At 39.2% G+C, this 21639-nt stretch overlaps 1 protein-coding gene across 1 annotated transcript in view; it reads left to right on the top strand.

Annotated features, from left to right (window-relative positions):
* LOC140732022 (histone deacetylase 9) overlaps positions 1-21639 on the top strand; it is a 471024-nt gene that overhangs the window by 365155 nt on the left and 84230 nt on the right. The window contains exon 11 of the mRNA XM_073054104.1: positions 15464-15675. Within this exon, the coding sequence (XP_072910205.1) occupies positions 15464-15675 (212 nt within the window). The remainder of the gene's footprint in view (positions 1-15463; positions 15676-21639) is intronic.

The following is a 21639-nucleotide window of genomic DNA, read 5'->3' as shown; positions in this document are numbered from 1 at the left end:
AGGGGCACAGTCCTGGTGCAGGTCAATGGAAGTAGGCAGTTTAAATTGTTCAGCACAGACTAGATGGGCTGAAGGCCTGTATCAGTGCTGCATGTTTCTTTGATTCTATGACTTTACAACACAGAATAATACCATTTGGAGCATTAGGTTCATGCTAGTTCCCAAAAGAGCAATAATATCAGTCCCATTTACCTCTTTCTAGGCTCTACCCATGATATAATGACCAAGAACCCAAAACATGGCAGCCAAAAACAAACCATTGACAATACAGTGTGTGAGAGGAAAGACTGCCCAGGAAAATAGTGCAGTACCCTGACACCACACTGGGCATTCCAGTGATGCACTGCACATACTAGGAGCTACAAGCATCAGTGCATTGGTAAAGCTGTCACAAGAAATGACCTGGTGAAGCTAAATATCCACAGTTCTCCTTATTTTCATGGATAATGGCAAAGGTATCCTAGTCAAAGATTTGTCTGCAGGTCCGGTTGAAGAATGAGGCATGGAATTACCATCCTTGTTGAAGGAAGATTTCCTGAGACAGAAACTGAAACTCAGAGAGAAAACTGGAGTTCAAGTCAATGATATTTCATTAGACTTGAAGTATTCACTCTGTTTCTCCCTGCACAGATTCTACCTGAGCTGTTCAATGTCTCCAGCATTTTCTGCTTGCTTTTCCTAAGTGGACATCTAGGTATTTTTACTTCATTTTTATTTTTATTGAGATAAAGTGTGGAATAGGCCCTTCCAGCCCTTCAAGCCACGCTGCCCAGCAACCTCTGATTTAACCCTAGCCTGACCAACACCAGCTCTCACAGACAGTCCGCCTCTCTGAAATGATGGGTAACAACTAAAGTAAGTGCTAACATGAGAAAATCTGCAGATGCTGAAAATCCAAAGCAAAATGCTAGGGAAACTCAGCAGGCCAGGGCAGGTAGCATCTATGGAAAAGAGTAAACAGTTGAAGTCTTGGATCAAAACCCTTCATCAGGACTGGAAAGGAAGGGGAGAAGTCAGCATCTTACTTAGAATAAGTAAACTTTTTTACTTTCCTCACACAATCAGCTATCACTTTCAAGTGCTTCACCAGGTCAATACTTTGCCGTTGGGTTCAGTGGTGAGTCCAGTGGTGGAGTTGGGGCTGAGAACTCTGAGATCCTGAGATCCAGTCCTTCTAAGTCTTTGGTGTTACCAAAGATGGAGATAATCTGAATAACAAGCAGGAATTAAACAGTGTGAGAGCCATCAACAAAAGGTTGCAAAGCATTAATTATTTTTCTATTAATTGTTTTCTAAAGATGGATAACAAGAACAAAAACAGGCTTTGAGGATAGAAACAGGAGAAAATCTGCAGGTGCTGTAAACCCGAGTAACACACACAAAATGCTGGAGGAACTCAGCAGGCCGGGCAACATCTATGGAAAAGCACAGTTGAGGTTTTAGCCCGAAACGTCGACTGTACTTTTTCCCATAGATGCTGCCTGGCCTGCTGAGTTCCTCCAGCATTTTGTGTGTTTCGAGGATGGAACATTCCTTCCTCCATCTCTCATTTCCAACCAGAAGGCCATTTAAATGTACAGTAAATTGTCAGGCTGTACCTGAAGCTGAGGTTCTAGGGATGACAGAGGACCCGGAAATCAGCCCACATCTTTAACCCAGCATTCTGATGGAACACTTCAATCATGATGTGGAAGTTTCAGGAACTTTGCCGCCTATTTATATCCTTCCGCTATAAACACATTGCTCATATCAAAGCTGTAGTGGTGTTGAATATTTTTAGAACAGCTTTAAGCACTCTGATCTGTGTTTGGTTTTATCCACATACAACTTTTATGAGTCTTTACTGTCATTTAAAAAAATCTGAAATTAACTGGAAAAAAATGTGACTATAAATACCAGCTCGAGCAAAGAATTGACATCAGTTTTAAATTTTTATTTTGGCATCAGTTCATATTGGATCAAAGTATTATTTTCTTTAAAGTAGAAGTTGAAAGAAATTAATTGAAATACTCTTTACAAGCAGAGTGTCAGTTAGTACTATGCAATGGACTTACTTCATGGAACTGCTGCCAAAATTGTTTAATCTGGTAATAATCTCTTTGGAAGTTACAGTATGCCTTTTTTGTTGGGTGCAGACTTTTGATTTCTTTTGTTCTTCATACAGGCTTTAGAAACATGCCGCCATAATGGCAAGCTTTAGGTTGTATTCTTCATTCCCATGCACAGCTAAAGCATTCATCCTTATTTTCATTTAACGTCCAAGTGGCATTCACTGCTTTCAAAGCATCGAACATTAGATGTCAATCAGAGCCTTAGGACTATGGTAAAGGTGCAAGACACCCGAATTTTCTGGGGTGGATTTTAATATGAAAATAATGGTGAAACAAATATCGTTCACTATTATTTACGTGCAATTCCCACAGTAACTTCCAGCAACTGCATATTTGCAATTTAACAAAAAAATCTGCATTTTGTTTTCTGAGATGCCCTATTCTTCTAAAAGCTTTAAATAATTCATTATCTGACTTACTGCTAATAAAACAAGACAGTGTACAGTTTCATCATCTGTGTGAAAGATGCACATTTGACTTGTAAAACAGAAGTGGTGCGGTTGCTCTGCACTTTAAAAAGCATGTTGAATCTTATTAACTGCCAACCAACCTGGCTGACACTTAACTTTCATGACTCTAGAACTCATACATTCAATTTTTCCAGTGTGGTGCTGGCATATTTCTCTCTCTTAATGCATTGTTGTGTTTGTTATTTGTTTAATTTTCTTTACATGAGCTGTTATTGCATTCAGATTTTCATTAACAATCTGTGACTTAGAGTCTGACCTGGTCATTAACGGTACTTCAATCTGTTTAGTCGAAGAGATACCCTGTTGCCTAGTTTTCTTACACAGATCAAAATTCTTGTGGACAGTGCAGACCTTTTTGAATGGCTGTCTGCTTGGCATGCAAATTCCTGTCAGAAATACACAGTATAGAGTGAACCCAGCCATTTGTTTGTAGCCTGTGGTAGAATGCATCCTATTATCTACAGAACTTGAGATTGAAGTAGACATTTTGTTTTATCAATTGCCTTGTGTTTGGAGAATATAAATTTTTAGTTGTCACTTTGAAGGTTGTGCCTTTGGCTGGGAGGAAATTATGACTCAGCACAGGTGACTAATTGTTTGTTAATAGGTTTAATCACCTATGCTAGTTGTTAATAATATGAAATGAAAATGGCTTATTATGTGCAGCATTCGATGAAAGCAGAAAATGGGCAGTAAGAAACAGCTAGAGGGAAGGTCACAAAGATATCACAGTCTTTAACTGTTACAGAAAAGCAGTAATATTTTCTTCAAAATTACATCTCATGAAAATTGAGGAAAATTTAGGAAGGTGGTAGTGGTGGAACTAGCCCCATATTTCTAGTTGTGAATCTACAAAATGCTCTGCATTTAGGGCTGGATTTGCATTGGCTTTTGCAAGGCACCATCAGTAACTCTCGGAGACTGGAAGTGAATGATAGGCTTTTATTAACAGCGAAAAGGGAGCACGACATGTCGAAGACTGAGGGAGGAGCATTGCCCCAATCGCCTTTATACAGGGGTCTGTGGGAGGAGCCACAGGAGCAGTCAGCAGAGGGGCGTGTCCAGACAGGTATACATAGTTTACCACACTCTTGCAAGGCACTAAGCTCAGAAGCATATCTAGCTAGTGGAACACACCGGTGAAGAATCATAAAACAAGATACATTCAACAGCTGTAATCCAAATTTTTGTTGTTCATTTCTCAGAGATTGTCTTTCTCAAACAAAAGCAGCTTTTACCTGTTTCTTACTCTGCTGGTGCAAAATACATTTATTTATGTGATGCCGCTGATTTTTTTGGTTGGGTTTCCGATTATCACTTATAACAAATAAAATTAATCATTTTAGTTTTTCTCTAGTTGTTGCAGCAATTTCCGCTCTTTAAAATAAAATATTTTGGCATACTAGAAGCTCTTATAAAATCCAGTAAGTGGTTAAACCCAGCTGGAAACACAGGTATCCTTTCAGCCATGTCTTTCTATGAGAACACAGAAAACTTAAGTACAGTTTGCAAACCATAGAGGGGCATGCATTCATACAAACCGAGGTGTAATTCTACAAGATCTAAGAGTGAAAACGTATTGCATGATCTTTAGAAAGAGCTTTCATTTTTGTAGATTACACATTGGAGAGAAACTCAATGTGTTTTTTTAAGTCAATTTCAATGTTAACTTGCTGATCATTTCATTTACTCACAATTCTTTTGTTCCCAAGTTTAGCTCCTGGTCTAGTATGTAGGCATGCTCCACTTTTGATCCAGTCAGGTAGTATGCATAATCTAGTTAGTTGTATCTAGTTGCTTAGATTATTCGCTGGCAGATGAATGCCTGGGCAATTTTGATATTGAGGCCTAACCTTGTGACTTCTCTCTGAAGTGGCTCAGGTGGATGCTCATTGGCTTTCTCAGAGACTTGGACATTTGGGTATGTTTTAGAATATTTTAAGGCCCAATGTTGTTTCTTTTAACATTGTCTTAAAAAAACACATTCGATCATGTCGACATTATCCTCTGAACGATAGAAGGGACCTAAAAATGGTTGTACAAATCTAAAGTAAATTAATCCCAAACAGATGAAGTACTTTATATATTGGAATAGAAAGTTCCTTTGGCACTACAACCACTGATCACTGAGTTCTGATGCATTGCCTGAACATGTGTCTTCCTACGAAAGTACAAGATCATAAAATTGCTTTCATCATTTCCTGCATACTACTGTCTGCTTTTTGGAACTAAATAAGATTAATGCCCATTGGGCAATACAGATTTTTCGGTGAACTGGTGCAGCTTGACTGATCGATACTGCACTTATAATATCATTACTGTTTATGTAGTTGTTGTTTGACGCGATATTCCATTGACTATTGTTGACACACAAAGTTATCACAATTCTATTCTGTCAAACAACCAGATTCTAATAATGCTTTGAGTTACATGTTTGGATGACAGTCAATATGTTGATTTATTCACATGCACATCATTGTTATTTGCAAATCCTAGCTTCTCAATATTCAAAATTTTAGCCATTTCAATACCTTGCCTTGCCATCGGATTATAATGAGGAGTCAAAGTGAAGGGGGTCACAAGAGACTACAGATGTTGGAATCTAGAACATAAAAGAACAAACTGCTGATGAAACTCAATGGTTCAAGCAGCATCTGTGGAAGCAAAGGGGTGTTGACATTTCGTCTGCCTCGCCCCTCATCTCAACTCATAATATTGGCGATCTCCCCTCTACACCATCAGTCCTGATATAGGTTCTTGATCCAAAGCATCAAACATCCCTTTACCTCCATAGTTGCTGGCTGACAAACGGAATTCCACCTTCATTTTTGTTAAAGGGAAGGGAAATAGCTAAATTTATGTGGAGGAGAGAGAAATAGAAGATGTAGTAAGGAGAAGAGGATATGTGTTTTTATAAGAAGAGAAGGAGAGAAAAAGAATCTACAGAGAGTGATGGAGAGAAAGCAGACAGGAAAGGGAGAGGGTGGGGAACGTAAAAGATGACTGAGTTGTGGAGCAGTACAGTTGGAGAAAATTGAATAGATTTTTTGAGCAAGAAGGGAAGTGGAGATTTTCTCTTGGGTAAATGCAGTGCATTTTGTAGATGGTATCCATTTGGAGCCACTCCATCAGCGGAGGGTAGACAAAGTGTTTAGGGTGGTAGGTGAGGTGCCAGTGAAGTAGGTTTGCTGAGCTTCCTGAGAGTGGTTGCAATTGTACTCATTGAGGCAAGTGGAGAGTATCAGGTATTAGACCCTCACTGTCTGGTACAAGCCCTCTTCGTGTTACCACCATCTGGGAGGAGGTACAGGAACCTGAAGACCCACATTGAAAATAATAGGAACAGCTTCTTCCCCTCTGCCATCAGATTTATGAACAGTCCATGAACCCATAAACACTACCTCATTATTCCTTCTTTCCATTATTTATTTATTGTTTGCAACATGTTGTAATTTTCATTATAATTTTTTATGTATTGAACTATGCTGCTGCTGCTGTTGCAGGACAGCAAACTTTACTGACAGAAGTCAGTGATAGTAAATCTGATTCTGACTCCACCCAGCCTCTGAGCTCTTATTTATTTAAGTGCTTTATCTGAGTTACCAGTCACTGACAACTAGAGGAAGTTGATAGTGTGGAACTTGGTGATGGTGTTGTCATTGAGCATCAAAGGATGATGATTAAACCCTCTCCTGGTTGGAAAGGTCAATAACTTGAACTTCTGTGGTATAAATATTACTTGCCGTTTATCAGCCCATGCCTGAATGTTGTGTATTGTATGTCTTGCTGCATGGGGTGCTTTGTGAATGAAACTGAGAATTGTGTGACCATCAGGAAACCTCTCCACTCTTGACATAATGATGGAATCACAGGCATTCCCTTATCATAAACTTATGTGCTCCTGTTGAGTTTTTGGTTGTGCCTGAGAAGCATGGTTTCCTGTCTTCTAAAAATATAACCATGTCACAAACAATTATCAACAAGAATTTAAGTATCAGCATAGGTTTATTTAATGAGTATGGCTTACAAATTATATCACTACCTCTACATCTATACAAAATATATGCCTGAATAATTTGTGAAGGTTTTGTTAATTTTATTTTTTCACTAAATTATTTATTTTCACTAAATGGTGGAATTTGGGTTGATGGAGGCTGTAAATGTTAATCTACGGGAAGTTTGGGTGATGAGAAGCTACGAGGATATATGGATTCGATTTGAGAATATTTGTGAGAATAATATCAACATGCTGTAGTTTAAAATTGCTTTTGTAGCTAATATTATGACACATTTAATAAGAAAACAAACCCTCACAGCACCATATAATGGTATTACAGGTGCTGCAGTTAAATATTGACAGATTTTATTAGACAGAACCTCACCTCAGAGCTTTTGTATATTTTGAAAGGGAATGGAATGACTATATCAGCAGTTTTAAGATATAATGGATTTCTTACTTTGGTTCTGTTAATAAATACTGGCAAATAGGGAAATAATATTTTAGATAATAAAAACAGAAAATGTTGGAAACACTCGACAGGTCAGGCAGTAGCCAGGAAAAGAAAACAGAGTTAAGGTTTCAGGTTGAAGACTCTTTGTTGTGACTGCATTTTCTGTTTCTTTTTAATTTAAAATTACCAGTATCTGCAGTTCTTAATATCTTCCATCTTTTAGGTAGAAGTACTAATTTGGATCAATTATACTTCACCAAATGGCTTACTGGTTAATCTTTAAACAATATTAATTGCATTTTTAATTTCCCAATTAAATAAGTGCCCTTATTGTTGTCCCATTGTACCATCAATGCAACATCATTCAAAAAGATTTCTTTTTCTTGGTGTAAAAGCATTGTAGTCACCTTCATATTAATAAGCAGAATTAATAATATTGAGGAATATCTTCTAATTTGCATCAAGCTTAAATTATAGTTGTAAAATAATCATTGCATTGAAGTGAGCTAATTGAGCGAATTCCATTTTGTGTAGTTCTCACAGTAAACAATCTCATCAGAATTTCAGATTGAGTTACACTTCTATCACCCGCAAGCTGCAGTTTGGTTCATTATTAAACAGATCACACAACATCACATTTTTTGGTGTTATCACATGTCACTGATATTATGCAAAACTATCACCTTGCAGCAATTCAGTGATCCAACATAGAAAATGTGTTTTTTCACGTTCAAGTTTAATTGTCATTCAGTCATACATAAATACCCATGAATACAGCCAAATAAAACAGTGTTCATCTGGGGCCAAGGAGCAAAACACATTTCCAACAGTCAAACACAACACAAGCACATATAGCATATGTAAGATAGCAGTGAACATATGGTCATATGAAAATATATATAATGTAGCCCATGTACCTGAGTCCATGGCTGTTATCAGCAAGAACAAGTCCAGAGCAGTCTGCAGATTAATGCAATCCAGGTTGTCTTCAACAGAGCAAACACAGGGGACAGCATTGAAACCAGCATGGACGTCGTGTCAAACCGCCTCCGGTGTTGTCTCTCCTATGTGGCTGCAACAGGCAACACTAGGGCATAGGACCTAGTCCTTTCTACAACATGCTGCTCCCTCGCTGTCAGGCCCACCAATAAACCAGTGAACTGGACTTGCAGTATTCCACAGTACCAATAACCAATAGGGTATTTATTGCAACCACAAGAGAAATGGCTTAAGACAATCACTTTCTGTTAGACTGCACACTGCCTTCGCACGCCTACTCTGACACCTCTCTGTAGCAGGCAGCAACATGGTCCAGCTACAGTATCTGGAAAGATTTATTAAGGAATTGATAATTGTTATGTTTTGCAACTCCAAAAACTAATTGAAAGAAAAATATGGAACCAGTGATAACATGTTCTTTCTTACTTGAATGAGGTGTGCACTTAGGAAGTGGTGACGCAATGACGTATGCCATTTACATACATTTACATATAACCCATAGTGAATTATGAATGCTCAAACAATATATCTAACATATTACTCAAATATTACTGAAATATTAAACGCACAACACTCCTCTCTGTTCAGCTAGAAATTCCAACTCAATGTAGAGTACAATCCAACTACATGTACTGCATATACACAATATATTATATAATACAACCATGATATGCACATCCACGCCATAGTAAATTTTAAATTATTCCATTCAGGCATAAAGATTTAATCACTGTGGAGGATTTCTTACTTTTGTTGGATAACGTCCTTCCTGACAAAGGGTGTCAATCTACTTGGCAGGAGAGACTTATGGCTGTGAAACAATCTCAGTTTTGTGGTGTCCTCCATGGTAGTTGTAGGAATGACTCTAGTACTGCAGGAAGTGGTTCTGAAAGTTCTGGGCACCTTTCATCTCCAACAATTTACACTGCTCTTCTCAACTAATCGATGTGTCATCTCTAGATGGCATCAGACCCAATCTGCACTGTGTAGGAGAGTGGTCCAGTTCTGTCTTTAATCTTCCCAAATACCAACCTTTGATCACCCTGTAGTCCCTCGCCAGGTCTGCTTGTCCAGGAGTGAAACATTGAACCACCTTGTTTGATGATGCCTCAATTTGTTTCGGCTGTTTTTAGTGCATACTCCTTCTGAGATTAGATTTGTGGAGATCCAAGTGTGAGAAGACCCAGGAACAGCGTAGCTGACGAGTTGTTAGTTGTGGAGTGTGCTGAATGCAAGGAGCAAATTGGGGAGCTTCTGATTCAGTGTTAGTGTAGTGTGTTCTGCTGATGTTGCTGGCTGTACATTCTTTAGACGCTGAACAAACCTTTCCACTGAGCCATTTGTAGCTGGATGGTACAGTGCAGATGTAATATATCTTATTCCATTCATTCTCAGGAATGACTGAATCTGTTCTGCAATAAACTCTGGTCCATTGTCACTAAGTGTTCTGAAATATTAGTCCTTAAGAGGAGGCTTTATAACACATCAACAGTGTGCGAGGCTGCAGTGGAGGCTATTGGGAACACTTCTGGTCACATTGTAGCTGCATCCACTACTAACAAGAAATTTGTGCCCATGAACTGTCTGGAAAAATGCACGTGAATCTGCCAGTGCAATGCAAGCCATTCCCAGGGATGGAGAGGTGCTGCACTTGGCATCTTCCGGACATCCTAGCAGCCCGAACCGTGCATTGCAAGCTGCTTGATCAGCTGACCCATCCCAGGCCACCAGATAAAGCTTCAAGCCAATGTTTTCATATTGACCACACCTAGAAGACTTGGCTCCTCTAACACTTTAGCTCTCAGCTTGGATGGTACAGCAACCAATCCCCACATGAGGCGACTCATGTCAATGGCAGGTTCATCCCAGCACTGGGAAAAATGGAAGAACTGGAATTTCTGCTGCACATTATAGTCATTTTGTGTGGCTATATAGACCTGAGACAGTATGGAATCTTTTCTGGTTTCCCTTTCAATCATCTCTGCTGTATTAGCGTGACTTTCAGTTTGCATTTTTCTGGTGTTTGCTCTTCCAGGGTAAACAAGGCAATCCATCAGCAAATCCGTGATTAGTCATCCTCTTGAATTTAATCTTGTACTTGTATCCTCCAAGAAACAGAGACCATCTTTGCATTTGTGGATTGAAAATAAATACTAGTTGTTGATGATCAGTAATGAGGGTAGACTCTTGCCCATACAAGTACTGGTAAATAGTTTTACCCCCCAAACCATACTCAAGTTCTCTCTGTCAACTTGTGCATAATTTTTCTCTGCAGCAGTCAGGGAACGTGATGCCAAAGCTATGGAATGTTTACTTCCATTGCTCATAACATGAGACATGATTGCACCTATGCCATAAGGCAATGTGTCACAGGCAAGCTTCACTGGACAATGTGGATCATAATGTACAAGTACACTGTCTGCTGTCACCATTACCTTTTCCTTCTGGAAAGCCACCTCACACTGCTTAGTCCATTTCCATTTCCATTGCTGCTGCAGTTCTACACTGCAGTCATTGAGTCTGTCCTGTGCACCTCCATCATTGTGTGGTTTGGAGCCGCCACCAAGCAGGAGAGAACCAGACTACAGCGCACAGTGAGGACTGCCGAGCACATCATTGGAGCCTCCCTGCCCTCTATTGTGGACCTGTACTCTTCCAGGTTGAAGAAGAGGGCGGGGAACATCATAAAGGACTCCTCCCATCCTGCGCATGGACTCGTTGATCTGCTTCCGTCTGGTAGGCGCTTCAGATCCCTCCAGACTAAGACTAATAGGCACTGGAGAAGTTTTTTCCCTACTGCGGTCACTTTGTTGAACAGTTAACTGCCGGTTAACTGTTGGCTAACTATTACTTGGATTGCACTACCTGTATGTATAATCTATATTTTCATTTATATTTATCATTATTATTGTTATGAGCAGAGACAACATCTGCCAGAAGTAAATTCCTTGTATGTGCATAGGTACTTGGCGATTAAAGTCTGATTCTGATTCTGATTCCTGACGTGTAGTACTGAGTTCCAAAGGTGGACCACAATAGCCAAGTTTGACAGGAACCTGTTACAGCAATTGACAAATCCTAAATAAGACTGCAACTCTGGCATGTCCTTTTGCCTTGGGTCATCCACCAGTGCTTGACTTTTCTCAGGACATTTGTGTAAAATCTTGTGCATCAATGGTGTGACCACGATAAGGGATGCTTGGTTTAAAGAATTTGCATGAATTGTTTTGTCTTGCTCTGTATCCATAATTTTCTGATCTTTTCAGCACTGTCTTAGGATTTTGGAGATGTTCCTTGCCATCTTTACTGGTACACTGCACTGATTGCAAGGGCAGCCTTGAAACACCTCATCCATAGCTTTTCCGTCTCCATCTGTAGTTAAGCCTCACATAAGTCCTCTTTCCTGAAGTGTTTCCCTCCAGAATGGTTTGCCAAGATATTCTTTACGTTAGGCAAAGGGTATTGATGTAACTTCAGCAATGGGTTGGTGCTACTGGTAGAGTCAACACAGATCCTGACAGACCCATTTTTCTTGACCACTGGGACCACTGGTATTGACAATGGGCTCCACTTAATCCTAGAGAGAATTCGTTCAGCATCCATGCAATCTAGCTCACTGGCTACCTTATCATGGGTGGTATAAGGAAATGGACAGGCTTTGTAAAGTGGCATTTTTATTTAACACAATTTGGCCCTTGATATGTTAAGTTTTGTAGTGCCATCCCTGGACACTGTAATGGCATCATCCAGTACCTTTCTTCTAAATGCACTTTGAGTTGACTTTTGCAGGGGATGTGGCAAGCAAATGATAGGTGGATCTCCAATCAAATTGCAGTTGTCTCAGCCACTCATGGCCCCACAATGCTGGCCCTCCTGATTATCATTCCCAAAGGAGTTACCTTTTCTCCAGTGTGAATTCTTAGTTGGATATCTGCAGCCTACAGCTCAGATTCTTCGAAATGCCATTAAAACTAATTTTGTGGAATGACTGAAAAAGCTGAGCCAATGTCCATTTCCATTTTAATTAATTTGCTATTCACCTCTAGAAAGTCATATTGCTTGTCTACTGTTAGTTTTCACATTATAAATCTCAAGGCTACTCAGGCCTACGTATCTCTCATCGTTATCAAATTGTCATCAACAGCATGCAGATTAGTGCTCTTTTTGAAACTGCAACTTGACTTTATATCTTTTTCTCTTCCCTGTGCAGTTCATTTATTTTTGTCTGCCCAACATGCTTTTTGTATTTTTCCTTCTTTGTTGCAAGTTTTTCCTTTAAATTTGCATTGGTGAGGCGTATGTGAGCCCCTGCCACAATGGTAACACAATCAGTTAGTTAGGAGCAATTTTTGAATGTTTTCTTCCAAAATCCGACTGTATCAAAGCTGGTGATGGATCAGCATGCAGGAGGGAGACTGAAAATTTGGCTGAGTGGTGTAATATCAACAAACTCTCACTCAACATCAACAAGATCAAGGAACTGATTGTAGACTACAGGAGAGGGAAACCAGAGATCCATGAGCCAGTAGTCACTGGAGGATCAGAGATGGTCAATAACTTTAAATTCCTGGGTGTCACTATCTCAGAGGACTTGTCCTGGACCCATCATATAAATATAATTGTGAAGAAAACACAATAGCACCCCTACTTCCTCAGGAGTCTGTAGAGATTTGGCATCTCATCAAAAACCTTGGCAAAGCTCTATATGTGTGCTGAGTGGCTGCATAATGGCCTGGTATGAGAACACCAATGCCTTTGAGTGGAAAATCCTACAAAAGTTAGTGTATTCAGCCCAGTACATCATTGATGAAACCCTCCCAACATTGAGCACATCTACATGAAATGTTGCCATAGAAAAACTGCATCCATTATTTAAGATCCTCACCACCCAGTCTATGCTGCCGTCATCAGGTAGAAATTACACGTTCCTCAGAACTTGTACCACCAGGTTCAAGAGCAGTTACTACCCCTCGACAATCAGGCTCTTGAACAAAAAAGGTTAACTACTGTGGTGAACTACATATACCGGTCTGGACACGCCCCCCCCCCCCCCCCCACCGCTGACTGCTCCTGTGGCTCCTCCCGCTGACCGTGGCTCCTCCCACGGACCCCAGTATAAAGGTGATTGGAGCCTGAGCCCTGGCCTCAGTCTCCAGGATGTAGTATAATGGACAATTGCTGCTTGTTCTTTCTTCCAGCCAATAAAAGCCTATATCTCGCCTCACGTCTCGGAGAGTTATTGATAGTGCATCAACTACACTCATTTAAGGACTCTTTTATCTTGTTATTTCATTTCATTATTTCTTGCTATCTATCTATCTATCTATCTATCTATCTATCTATCTATCTATTTATTTATTTATTTATGCATTTGCATAGTTTGTTGTCCATGTTTACAGTTACGGTTCTATAAATTTGCTAAGTATACCCACAGAAAAAGAACCTCAGGGTTGTATGTGGTGACTGTATGTATTCTGATAATAACTCTTACTTTGAACTTTGAAACAGATTTTCTTCCAGACAAGGACGACACAGCTTACTTTGGTTGTGAATAAATATCTATCTCACTAGATAGCCAATATGCTGCCAGTAAATGATGCTGCAGTTGAGAAATAGTTTAAGTTAGAAATATACAAAGAGAAACAAAATTAAAGGTTGGCAGTTCTCAGACAGATTTGGAAAAATAAATTTCTCTTTAGATGAAATTGCTATACAGTGCAAAATATCACAGGCTCTGGACAAAATATTCCAGTCCTTCTGAGTTATGGCTGAAGAATTCCAGATATTACACAGACAAACAAAACAAGAGAAAAAAGATAAACCCAGCCATTATAAGTCAGTTTGTGTAACATTGACTGTGAGAAAGCTCTTAGCAATATTAATTTGACATACCATTGATCGCCATTTGAGTAAGATACAGGTTATTAAATGGACACACTGTGGTAAAAATAAATAGGATTTGACTAAATGAAATGTGTGGATGTGCATAGTATGGTCGACCTTGGACTTGTAAGAAGGCATTTGATAAATAAATCTTTATAGATTGGTTAGCAAAATTGAAGTTTTATTTACTAAAGAGATGGTGTATCACAAACACTAAAACTAGTCAAAAGATGTGGAGCAGGGAAGGAGGCGTATAGTTATTTTTTAAGACAGGAGAATAAAAAGGCATTAGCATTGAGAACAATTATGCCTTTAAGATATTTAATTCCAACCCGTAAGTGCATGTCTACTTGTAGCTGGCACAAAATTAAGAAAATTTGTAAACAGTGAGATGATATTAACACACTTCAGGAAGACATGAAATTTCAAGGAATAGTCTGACACATGGTTTAATAAAATCATATCACGTATGATGGCTTTAGTTATAAGAAAGGGCCTTAGAATATGGTGTTAAGCAGATTAGATAGAAGTATCTTGAATGTCCTTTATTGCGAGAAAAAATGCAACTTGTGACAGAAGTGTCAGTAACTAGAGGATACATTTTTTTAAAGTATTTATCGATAGAATTGGAAGGCATCATGAGGAGAGTACAGTAGAATGCAGTACACTATCTGAAAGATGGTAGAAGCAGTTTCAAGAGGAGTTTTTGAAAGAATTTTGGACAGATGCTGGAAGGGGAGGAAATCATGTGGTTAAGAAAAATGAGCAGGAAAGAGTCATTAATACAATGGATTTTATAAAACTCTCTTTGTTAAAAACAAAATGCTTTCTAGATTTATGCCAGCAATGAAATGGTGTAGATTTACATATAGACTTGTAAAGTGGTATAACCCCAATGTTACCTGCACAATGAAAGCAATTGTGGCATACTCTATAACCTCAGTTAACTTAAAACGTTCAAAAACTCAGTAGTAACATTATTAATATTGGACTTTGAGATTTTTAATATCAATATACACAAACAAGTACTGAGATGTCTAACTGGAAGACTATGTGGTCAAAGGATCTGTGCATTGGTTTTGGAGAAAGTCAGTTCACCCAAACTGGATACAGTCGAGATAAAGAATCTCAACTCAAAAAGTCAATAGTCCATTTCCCTCTGCAGATCCTGCCAGACCCATTAAGTTCCTCCTGCAGCTTGTTTTTATCTTGCTCCAGATTTCAGCTTCTGCAGTCTATTATGTCTGCATGTAAGAAGCCCTGGAGATGTTTGAATTCAGTAAACTGGGAAACACAAGAATTTTCAAAATGCACTCTTCAGGAATCCCCTGTGCCTGGGCAATGCCTGGGAACAAAAAGAATTCAAGAAAGAAATGCCCCCATTTCTTACATTAAAAGGCTTCCAAACAGGTGTTTCATTTTAAACTCTGAATTAAATTAGTTCCCTCAGCTCCAGCACTTGTTGTAAGTGTCTCCAATTTGAAACAATGTGGCACTGAAGTTAACATCTCCAAGCTACTCATAAACTAACTATTCTACTGTATTTCAGGTGTGGTTCCCCTTCATGCTCACTCTGCATTGAGAGTAACGGGTGAGAAGCTGTCACCAACCCTTAGATCTGCAAACAAGCTGCCACGCCATAGACCACTAAATCGAACATACTCTGCTCCACTCCCGCAAAACACACAAGCTTTGGCACAGCTTGTTGTTCAGCAGCAACATCAACAGCTCTTGGAAAAGCAGAAGCAATATCAGCAGCAGGTATGAATAAACAAAATCACAACTTGCTTTAACTCAATAATTTCTGGTAGTTGCCATCTAAAATCTGCGTACATATGCAGAGGGCCGCTTTTTGCAAACATCTCTAGCCAGTCATGAACTCTTTAACCTAACTGTATCTGAAAATGACGGTTTCCTATAGTAGAGACAATCCAGCCACTTAAGAGAATTGTGGTTCTCTCTCATTACTTCAACGATCACGCACAGCAAGATGTAAGATCTCCATACTAATGTAAATGTTGAACATTCGAATCAAAGAAATGTATGGCATAGAAACAGGCCTTTCCAGCCAACATCATCTTTGCAGATCATGATGCTTATCTACATTAATTCCATTTTTCTGCCTAAGGCCCATATCCCTCCATGTCTTTTCTAACTAAAAACCTACCAAACAACTTTTAAGCAGTGAAATTGTATGAATTTCCACTACTTCCTCTGGCAGTTCATCCCAGACATTCACTACCGACTGTCACAGGCTGAACCAGATTGGGGCTAACCTCAGTGTTGTTTTAGTACCAAGTTAACCTTGCACCCCACATCCAATCCATCATTAATACAGGAGCCTCCGGATCTCTACCACTGTCTATTGCAGTCTTTGCATCTATTACTGTAATCCTGAAACTTGGCTATTCATATTCTAATGCTATACCATGTCCTTTTACCTCTGTGTTTGCAAGCCTCTATCATCTCAGATTTGAAATTCTCAGTCTTTCCTTCAAATGCATTCATCCCTCTGAGAGTTTCACCCCTGATCTAGTGACTCTCTATGTCACTTCATTGCCATTTCTGACCTTACCCACCGAGACTGAGAATCTGAAGCTCCCACCTCTTCAACTCTCTTTTTCTCTCCTAATAAGATGCTCCTTCAAAAACATCCTTAGAGTAGTCTTTAATCATTCCTCTTAATATGTCTCTCTTTGACAGTACATTTTTCATCTGTGCATCTTAGATGATTTTTGTGTCAAATTTGTGTGATTAATGCCCATTACTGTGGTTGTTGTCTTACCATTCATCATAGGCTGTGTATTGAGCAGGGAATTTCTTCAGCCCTGTTGATCAATGAATAAATTCACTGAGGAAATTTGGTTTAAATATCATTACATACATACCTAAAACTTTAATCATTGTTTCAGTCACTCTTTATTATTGTTCTCATTCATTAACTATTGATTTACACGCCAACCTTTTGAATCAGTTCTTGTTTCAATACTCCTAGGCTTTTACAAGAACATTGGGATTTTAAAAGATGTGTTGACCTATTCATTGATCACAATATAAAAAGTTACTCCCTGCATGATATATTCACAGTCCCTATGTTCTTGCGCCAAAAAATAAGATATGTCTCCCACCAGCTGAGACAGACAGGTATTACTTTCTTTGATGTGCTTTCTACTAAGACTCCTGCAGTCATTCAATGACTCATTTAGTTGCATTCCTTCTCTTTCTCTGGCTTATAGAGTCCTGTAAATTATGTACATTTTAATTTCCTAAATTGAGCCAGTTGTAAATGAAAAATAAAAATGGGCTTGTAGGGTAAACCTTTTTTTTGAGCAAAGCTCTGGGATTACATTAACTTTTGTCTGATGAAATTCTATAAATAAAATGAGGGGATTGCCTTTAAGTTTTATATCTTCAGTGGTCTGCTTTTTTAATTTGTAGTACCGGTATTATTATAGCACTGTGCAATTCAAAAGCACCTATAAATATAACTGTCGTTTCATTTTTAAAGGCTATTTTAAGACAAATAAATTCTTCTCGGGCTTCCAGCTGGGTACAGGAAGCCCGAGAAGAGTTGATTCATCATATAGGCCGGGAAAGCACTTTTTTGCTATTTTAAGACTTTAATCCGGCAAAAGTCATATTCGTATGATCTTGAAATTATTTGCTACATCATAAGGCCATTCCAACATTCAAGCTTATATTTTTTTAAGAAGAATAAACTGGCTACTTCAGGGTTCTCAGTCCTTTTCTGTATTTCTGTAAATGATTCTCCTTCAGATTCTTAACCAATTCACGTTTGAAGTCCCAGATCAAAACGATTTTCAGTGCTTCACCAGCATTCTTTACTTTACACTTAAGACCTATTTTCCCAGCTCCAATGAACATTGACCAATGGGAATGGCTTTTACAATTTACTCTGTTTAAACACAGGTGAATGTGTACAGAGCATCAATTCTCCCCACACCCTTGCACCAGTGAGAACAGCTCCACCCTATCCTTATTGCTGAAGTCCCTCATTCAGGCAAATGTTCGCATAAATCAAATCTATTATGAAGACCTTTATGAAATTCCTAAAGTAGGCTGAACAGAAATGGGAGCTATTTTCAAAATGTTCCTAACCATTGCTATAGATAACTCAACTACCTTTCTATTCAATGTTTTGCTTAAGAAGTCCAGAATCTGCCATGCTTTACTAATTTCTCTCTCACAAGCCCTGCTACTATGAACAATTTATGTTCCTATGCAGCCAGATTCCTCTGTTCCTGCACTTGCTTCAGTACCGTTCCATTTTACCTCTTGTTCCTCCTTTTCTGGTAGAGATAGAGCTCGCCAAATATATGCTAATCAACGGGCTATTTAAAATAGTCAAGAGCAATTTTGGTCTTCAATCACAGGACTGTAATGAGCTTTCCAAATTATTAGAGAACTTACTTGGTATTAGTTCAATGCTCTAGAAACTACTGTGCATAGAATGGTTTTCATAACTACAGCAATGATTACCAGTAATGGCAAACCACTTCTGGAAGCAGTTTTCCCTTGTAAATGGGTTGATGGATCACTGTTAAATAAGCTAAATGAAAAGGACTTAACCAATCTCAAATCAGACCTAGCCTTAACTGTCTATAACAGTAATCTATGTGGCACTGATTGAGCAAACTTCTACCTCTATATCTATGGCAGATGTTGCAGAGGATGGAAATTATACTTTGATGCAGAGTGGCTAGCTGTTCCGATTTAGGATCTAACTGACGTGCCTTGCTTTGTATCATTTTCCACAGATGCAGTTTATAAATCCATGCTGCTGGGTCATTACGATTGGTAGATTGCACTCAGGATCAGACTCCCTGAATTTCTCATGAATACTCTGAGCAAGAACATTTCACAATTTCACATTTGTGCTAACTAGTTTTGCTCCTTATCTGAGAGCTTATCTTCATACATGCATGCAAATTCTCTGAAGGTTTTCTGTTTCACATCGCGATCCCTCACCTTTGGCAAAGAAGAATATTTTCCTTTGGAGCAGAGGAACTCAAGAAAATAAGAGCTGGAGTTGGCCACTGCACTCCAAAGGCCTGCCTTGACATTCAAATAGGATCTGAACTCTGTTGGCCTTAGCTCCTCTTCTATGCCTTTCCTTCATAACCCTCAATTCCTCAGTGTTTCAAATGTTTATCTATCAACATGTCACATATACATAAAAATCTGGTCTTCACCATCCTCATTGGCAAATGATTCTGGAGACTCATTACCCTCTGAGAGACAAACATGAGGAAATCTGCAGATGCTGGAAATTCAAGCAACACACAAAATGCTGGTGGAATGCAGCAGGCCCGGCAGCATCTATAGGGAGAAGCACTCTCGACGTTTCAGGCCAAGACTCGGCCCAAAACGTCGACATTGCCTCTCCCTGTAGATGCTGCCTGGCCTGCTGTGTTCCACCAGCATTTTGTGTGTGTTACCCTCTGAGAGAAAAGGTTTCTATTTCTCTGAGATTGAAAACACCAAACCTTTATTACGTGGCTATGTTTGCTTGTTTGTAAATTTCCAGTTAATGAAAACCTCTCAATTTCTACCCTGTAGCACACCCTTATGTTCTTGTGTTTGAATTAGGTCAGTTTTCTGAACTCCTAGGAATTAAGACCCAATCTGTTTAGCCTCTCTTCATAGGATAACCCTGCCATCTCAGGAATTGATGATTCTTTGTCCACACTTGCTGCCATGGTAAAACAGCCAAAGACCCCACCCCCTCTCTTGTCACTCTCTCTTCTTTCCCTTTTCATCAGGTAGAAGATACAAAAGCCAGAAAAGATGATATACCACCAGACTCAAGGACAGCTTCTATCCTGCTATTATAAGAGTGTTGAATGGTCACCTGGTAAAATAAGATGGACTCTTGACCCCACAATCTACCTTGCACATTGTCTGCACGCACTGCACTCTTTCTGTAGCTGTGACATTCTGTTATTGTTTTTCCTTGTACTACCTCAATGCATTGTTGTAATGAAATCATCTGTATATACAATGTACAAAACAGATTTTCACTGCACCTCGGCACATGTGACACTGACGCAGAATATAGTGTCACAGTTCCTGAGAAAGTGCAGAACAGCTAGGTAAAGTGCGTAAGGTCATGATGAGGTCAATTGATAGATGGTGTGTTCATCTTTATTGTGTAAAGGATTCATTCAAGTGTGTTGTATCTCTGGAATGGAACCTGTCCTTGAGCCTGCTGCTACATATCCTCGACATCACTGGAGGGCGGGGCGCGGCAGAGGAGAGAATAGCCAGGCCTGGAGGGAATCCTTGATTATGCTCGCTGCTATCCCGAGGCAGTCAGAAGTGTAGATAGAGTTAATGGAGAAGAGACTGTCTTTTGTGACACGCCGACCTGCGTTCACAATTCTGCATCACTGTTTGCAGTCCTTGGCAGTGCAAGTGCCACACCAAGGTGTGATACATTCCTATAGCATGCTTTTTCTGTAAGAATTAGTGGGCGTCCTCAGGGAGAGCGAAAAAATCCTTAATGCCACATGAACTGATTTCATTTACTTGGTCTATGGCAGAATGAAGTTTGGAGAGGACCAACTTGGAAAACCTACTTGGGATCTTTGACTAGCTTTTTTAAAAAACTTTACAGTGTTGATCTTTGCATGTGCTTTTATATGTCATGATTGGTTGATATTCTTAATCCCTACTCCTACTTGGTTTTCTGGCTGTCCTTTATGGTACATAAATGGACATTTCAAAGTTACAAAGCTATTAACTATTATGTGAAGTCATACTAAAATCTCTGACCATAGATTTCTGTTTCAAAGTTTAGCATGTACATAACCATGTTGATGCTTTGAAAGATGCCCCCATCTGTGATAACTTGGTGTTTTTCTTTGAATGTCCTCTCCATTCATGTTAATTCTAATTGATCTCTCTCAATGATGGCAGGACACCAATTAGCAGTGAGTAATCAGATTACAGGTTATGGGGTGGTACTGTACATGGTCCAAATCATATCATAAACAGCCAGCTGTGAACTGCCAAATATCTCCCATTTAGCAAACTTTAAGTGCTATGATACACAATGATAGTGTTCTCAGAGTGAAGGCTACAGTCTAAGGAAAAGAGATAAGCCATTGAAGACTAAAATGGGGAGAAATTTCTTCTTCTGTAGTGGCAAGCCAGTGATATTCAGGACACAGTAAATAGTTGGAGCCAAGTTATGAATATATTAACAAAGGCGTTAGATACTGTGCTTAGGGCTACAGAGATAAAGAGATACGAAACAAAAGCAGAAACAGGTTTAATAATTGTCTGCATTGGTTTCTGTTTGTTTCTATGAAAGAATAGTGATAAATGATTCAGTAACAATTCAAATAATAGACCATAAATCCATAAGATATAGGAGCAGAATTAGGCCATTTGGCCCATCGAGTCTGCTCCTCCATTTCATCATGGCTGATCCATTTTCCCACTCAGCCCCAATCTCTTGCCTTCCCAACCATATCCCTTCATGCCCTGACAAATCAAGACTCTATCAACCTCTGCCTTAATATACATATAGTCTTGGCCTCCACAACTGCTTGTGGCAACAAATTCCATAGACTCACCACTCTCTAGCTAAAAAAATTCCTCATCTCTGTTCTAAAAGGAGATTCCTCTATTGAGGATGTGTCCTCAGGTTTTATACTCTCGCACCATAGAAAACATCTTCTCCAATCCACTCACATCAAG

The sequence above is a fragment of the Hemitrygon akajei genome, chromosome 8 (genome assembly GCF_048418815.1).
Source record: "Hemitrygon akajei chromosome 8, sHemAka1.3, whole genome shotgun sequence".
In the NCBI taxonomy this organism is placed as follows: domain Eukaryota; kingdom Metazoa; phylum Chordata; class Chondrichthyes; order Myliobatiformes; family Dasyatidae; genus Hemitrygon; species Hemitrygon akajei.
This window is presented reverse-complemented; position numbering and strand designations above follow the sequence as displayed.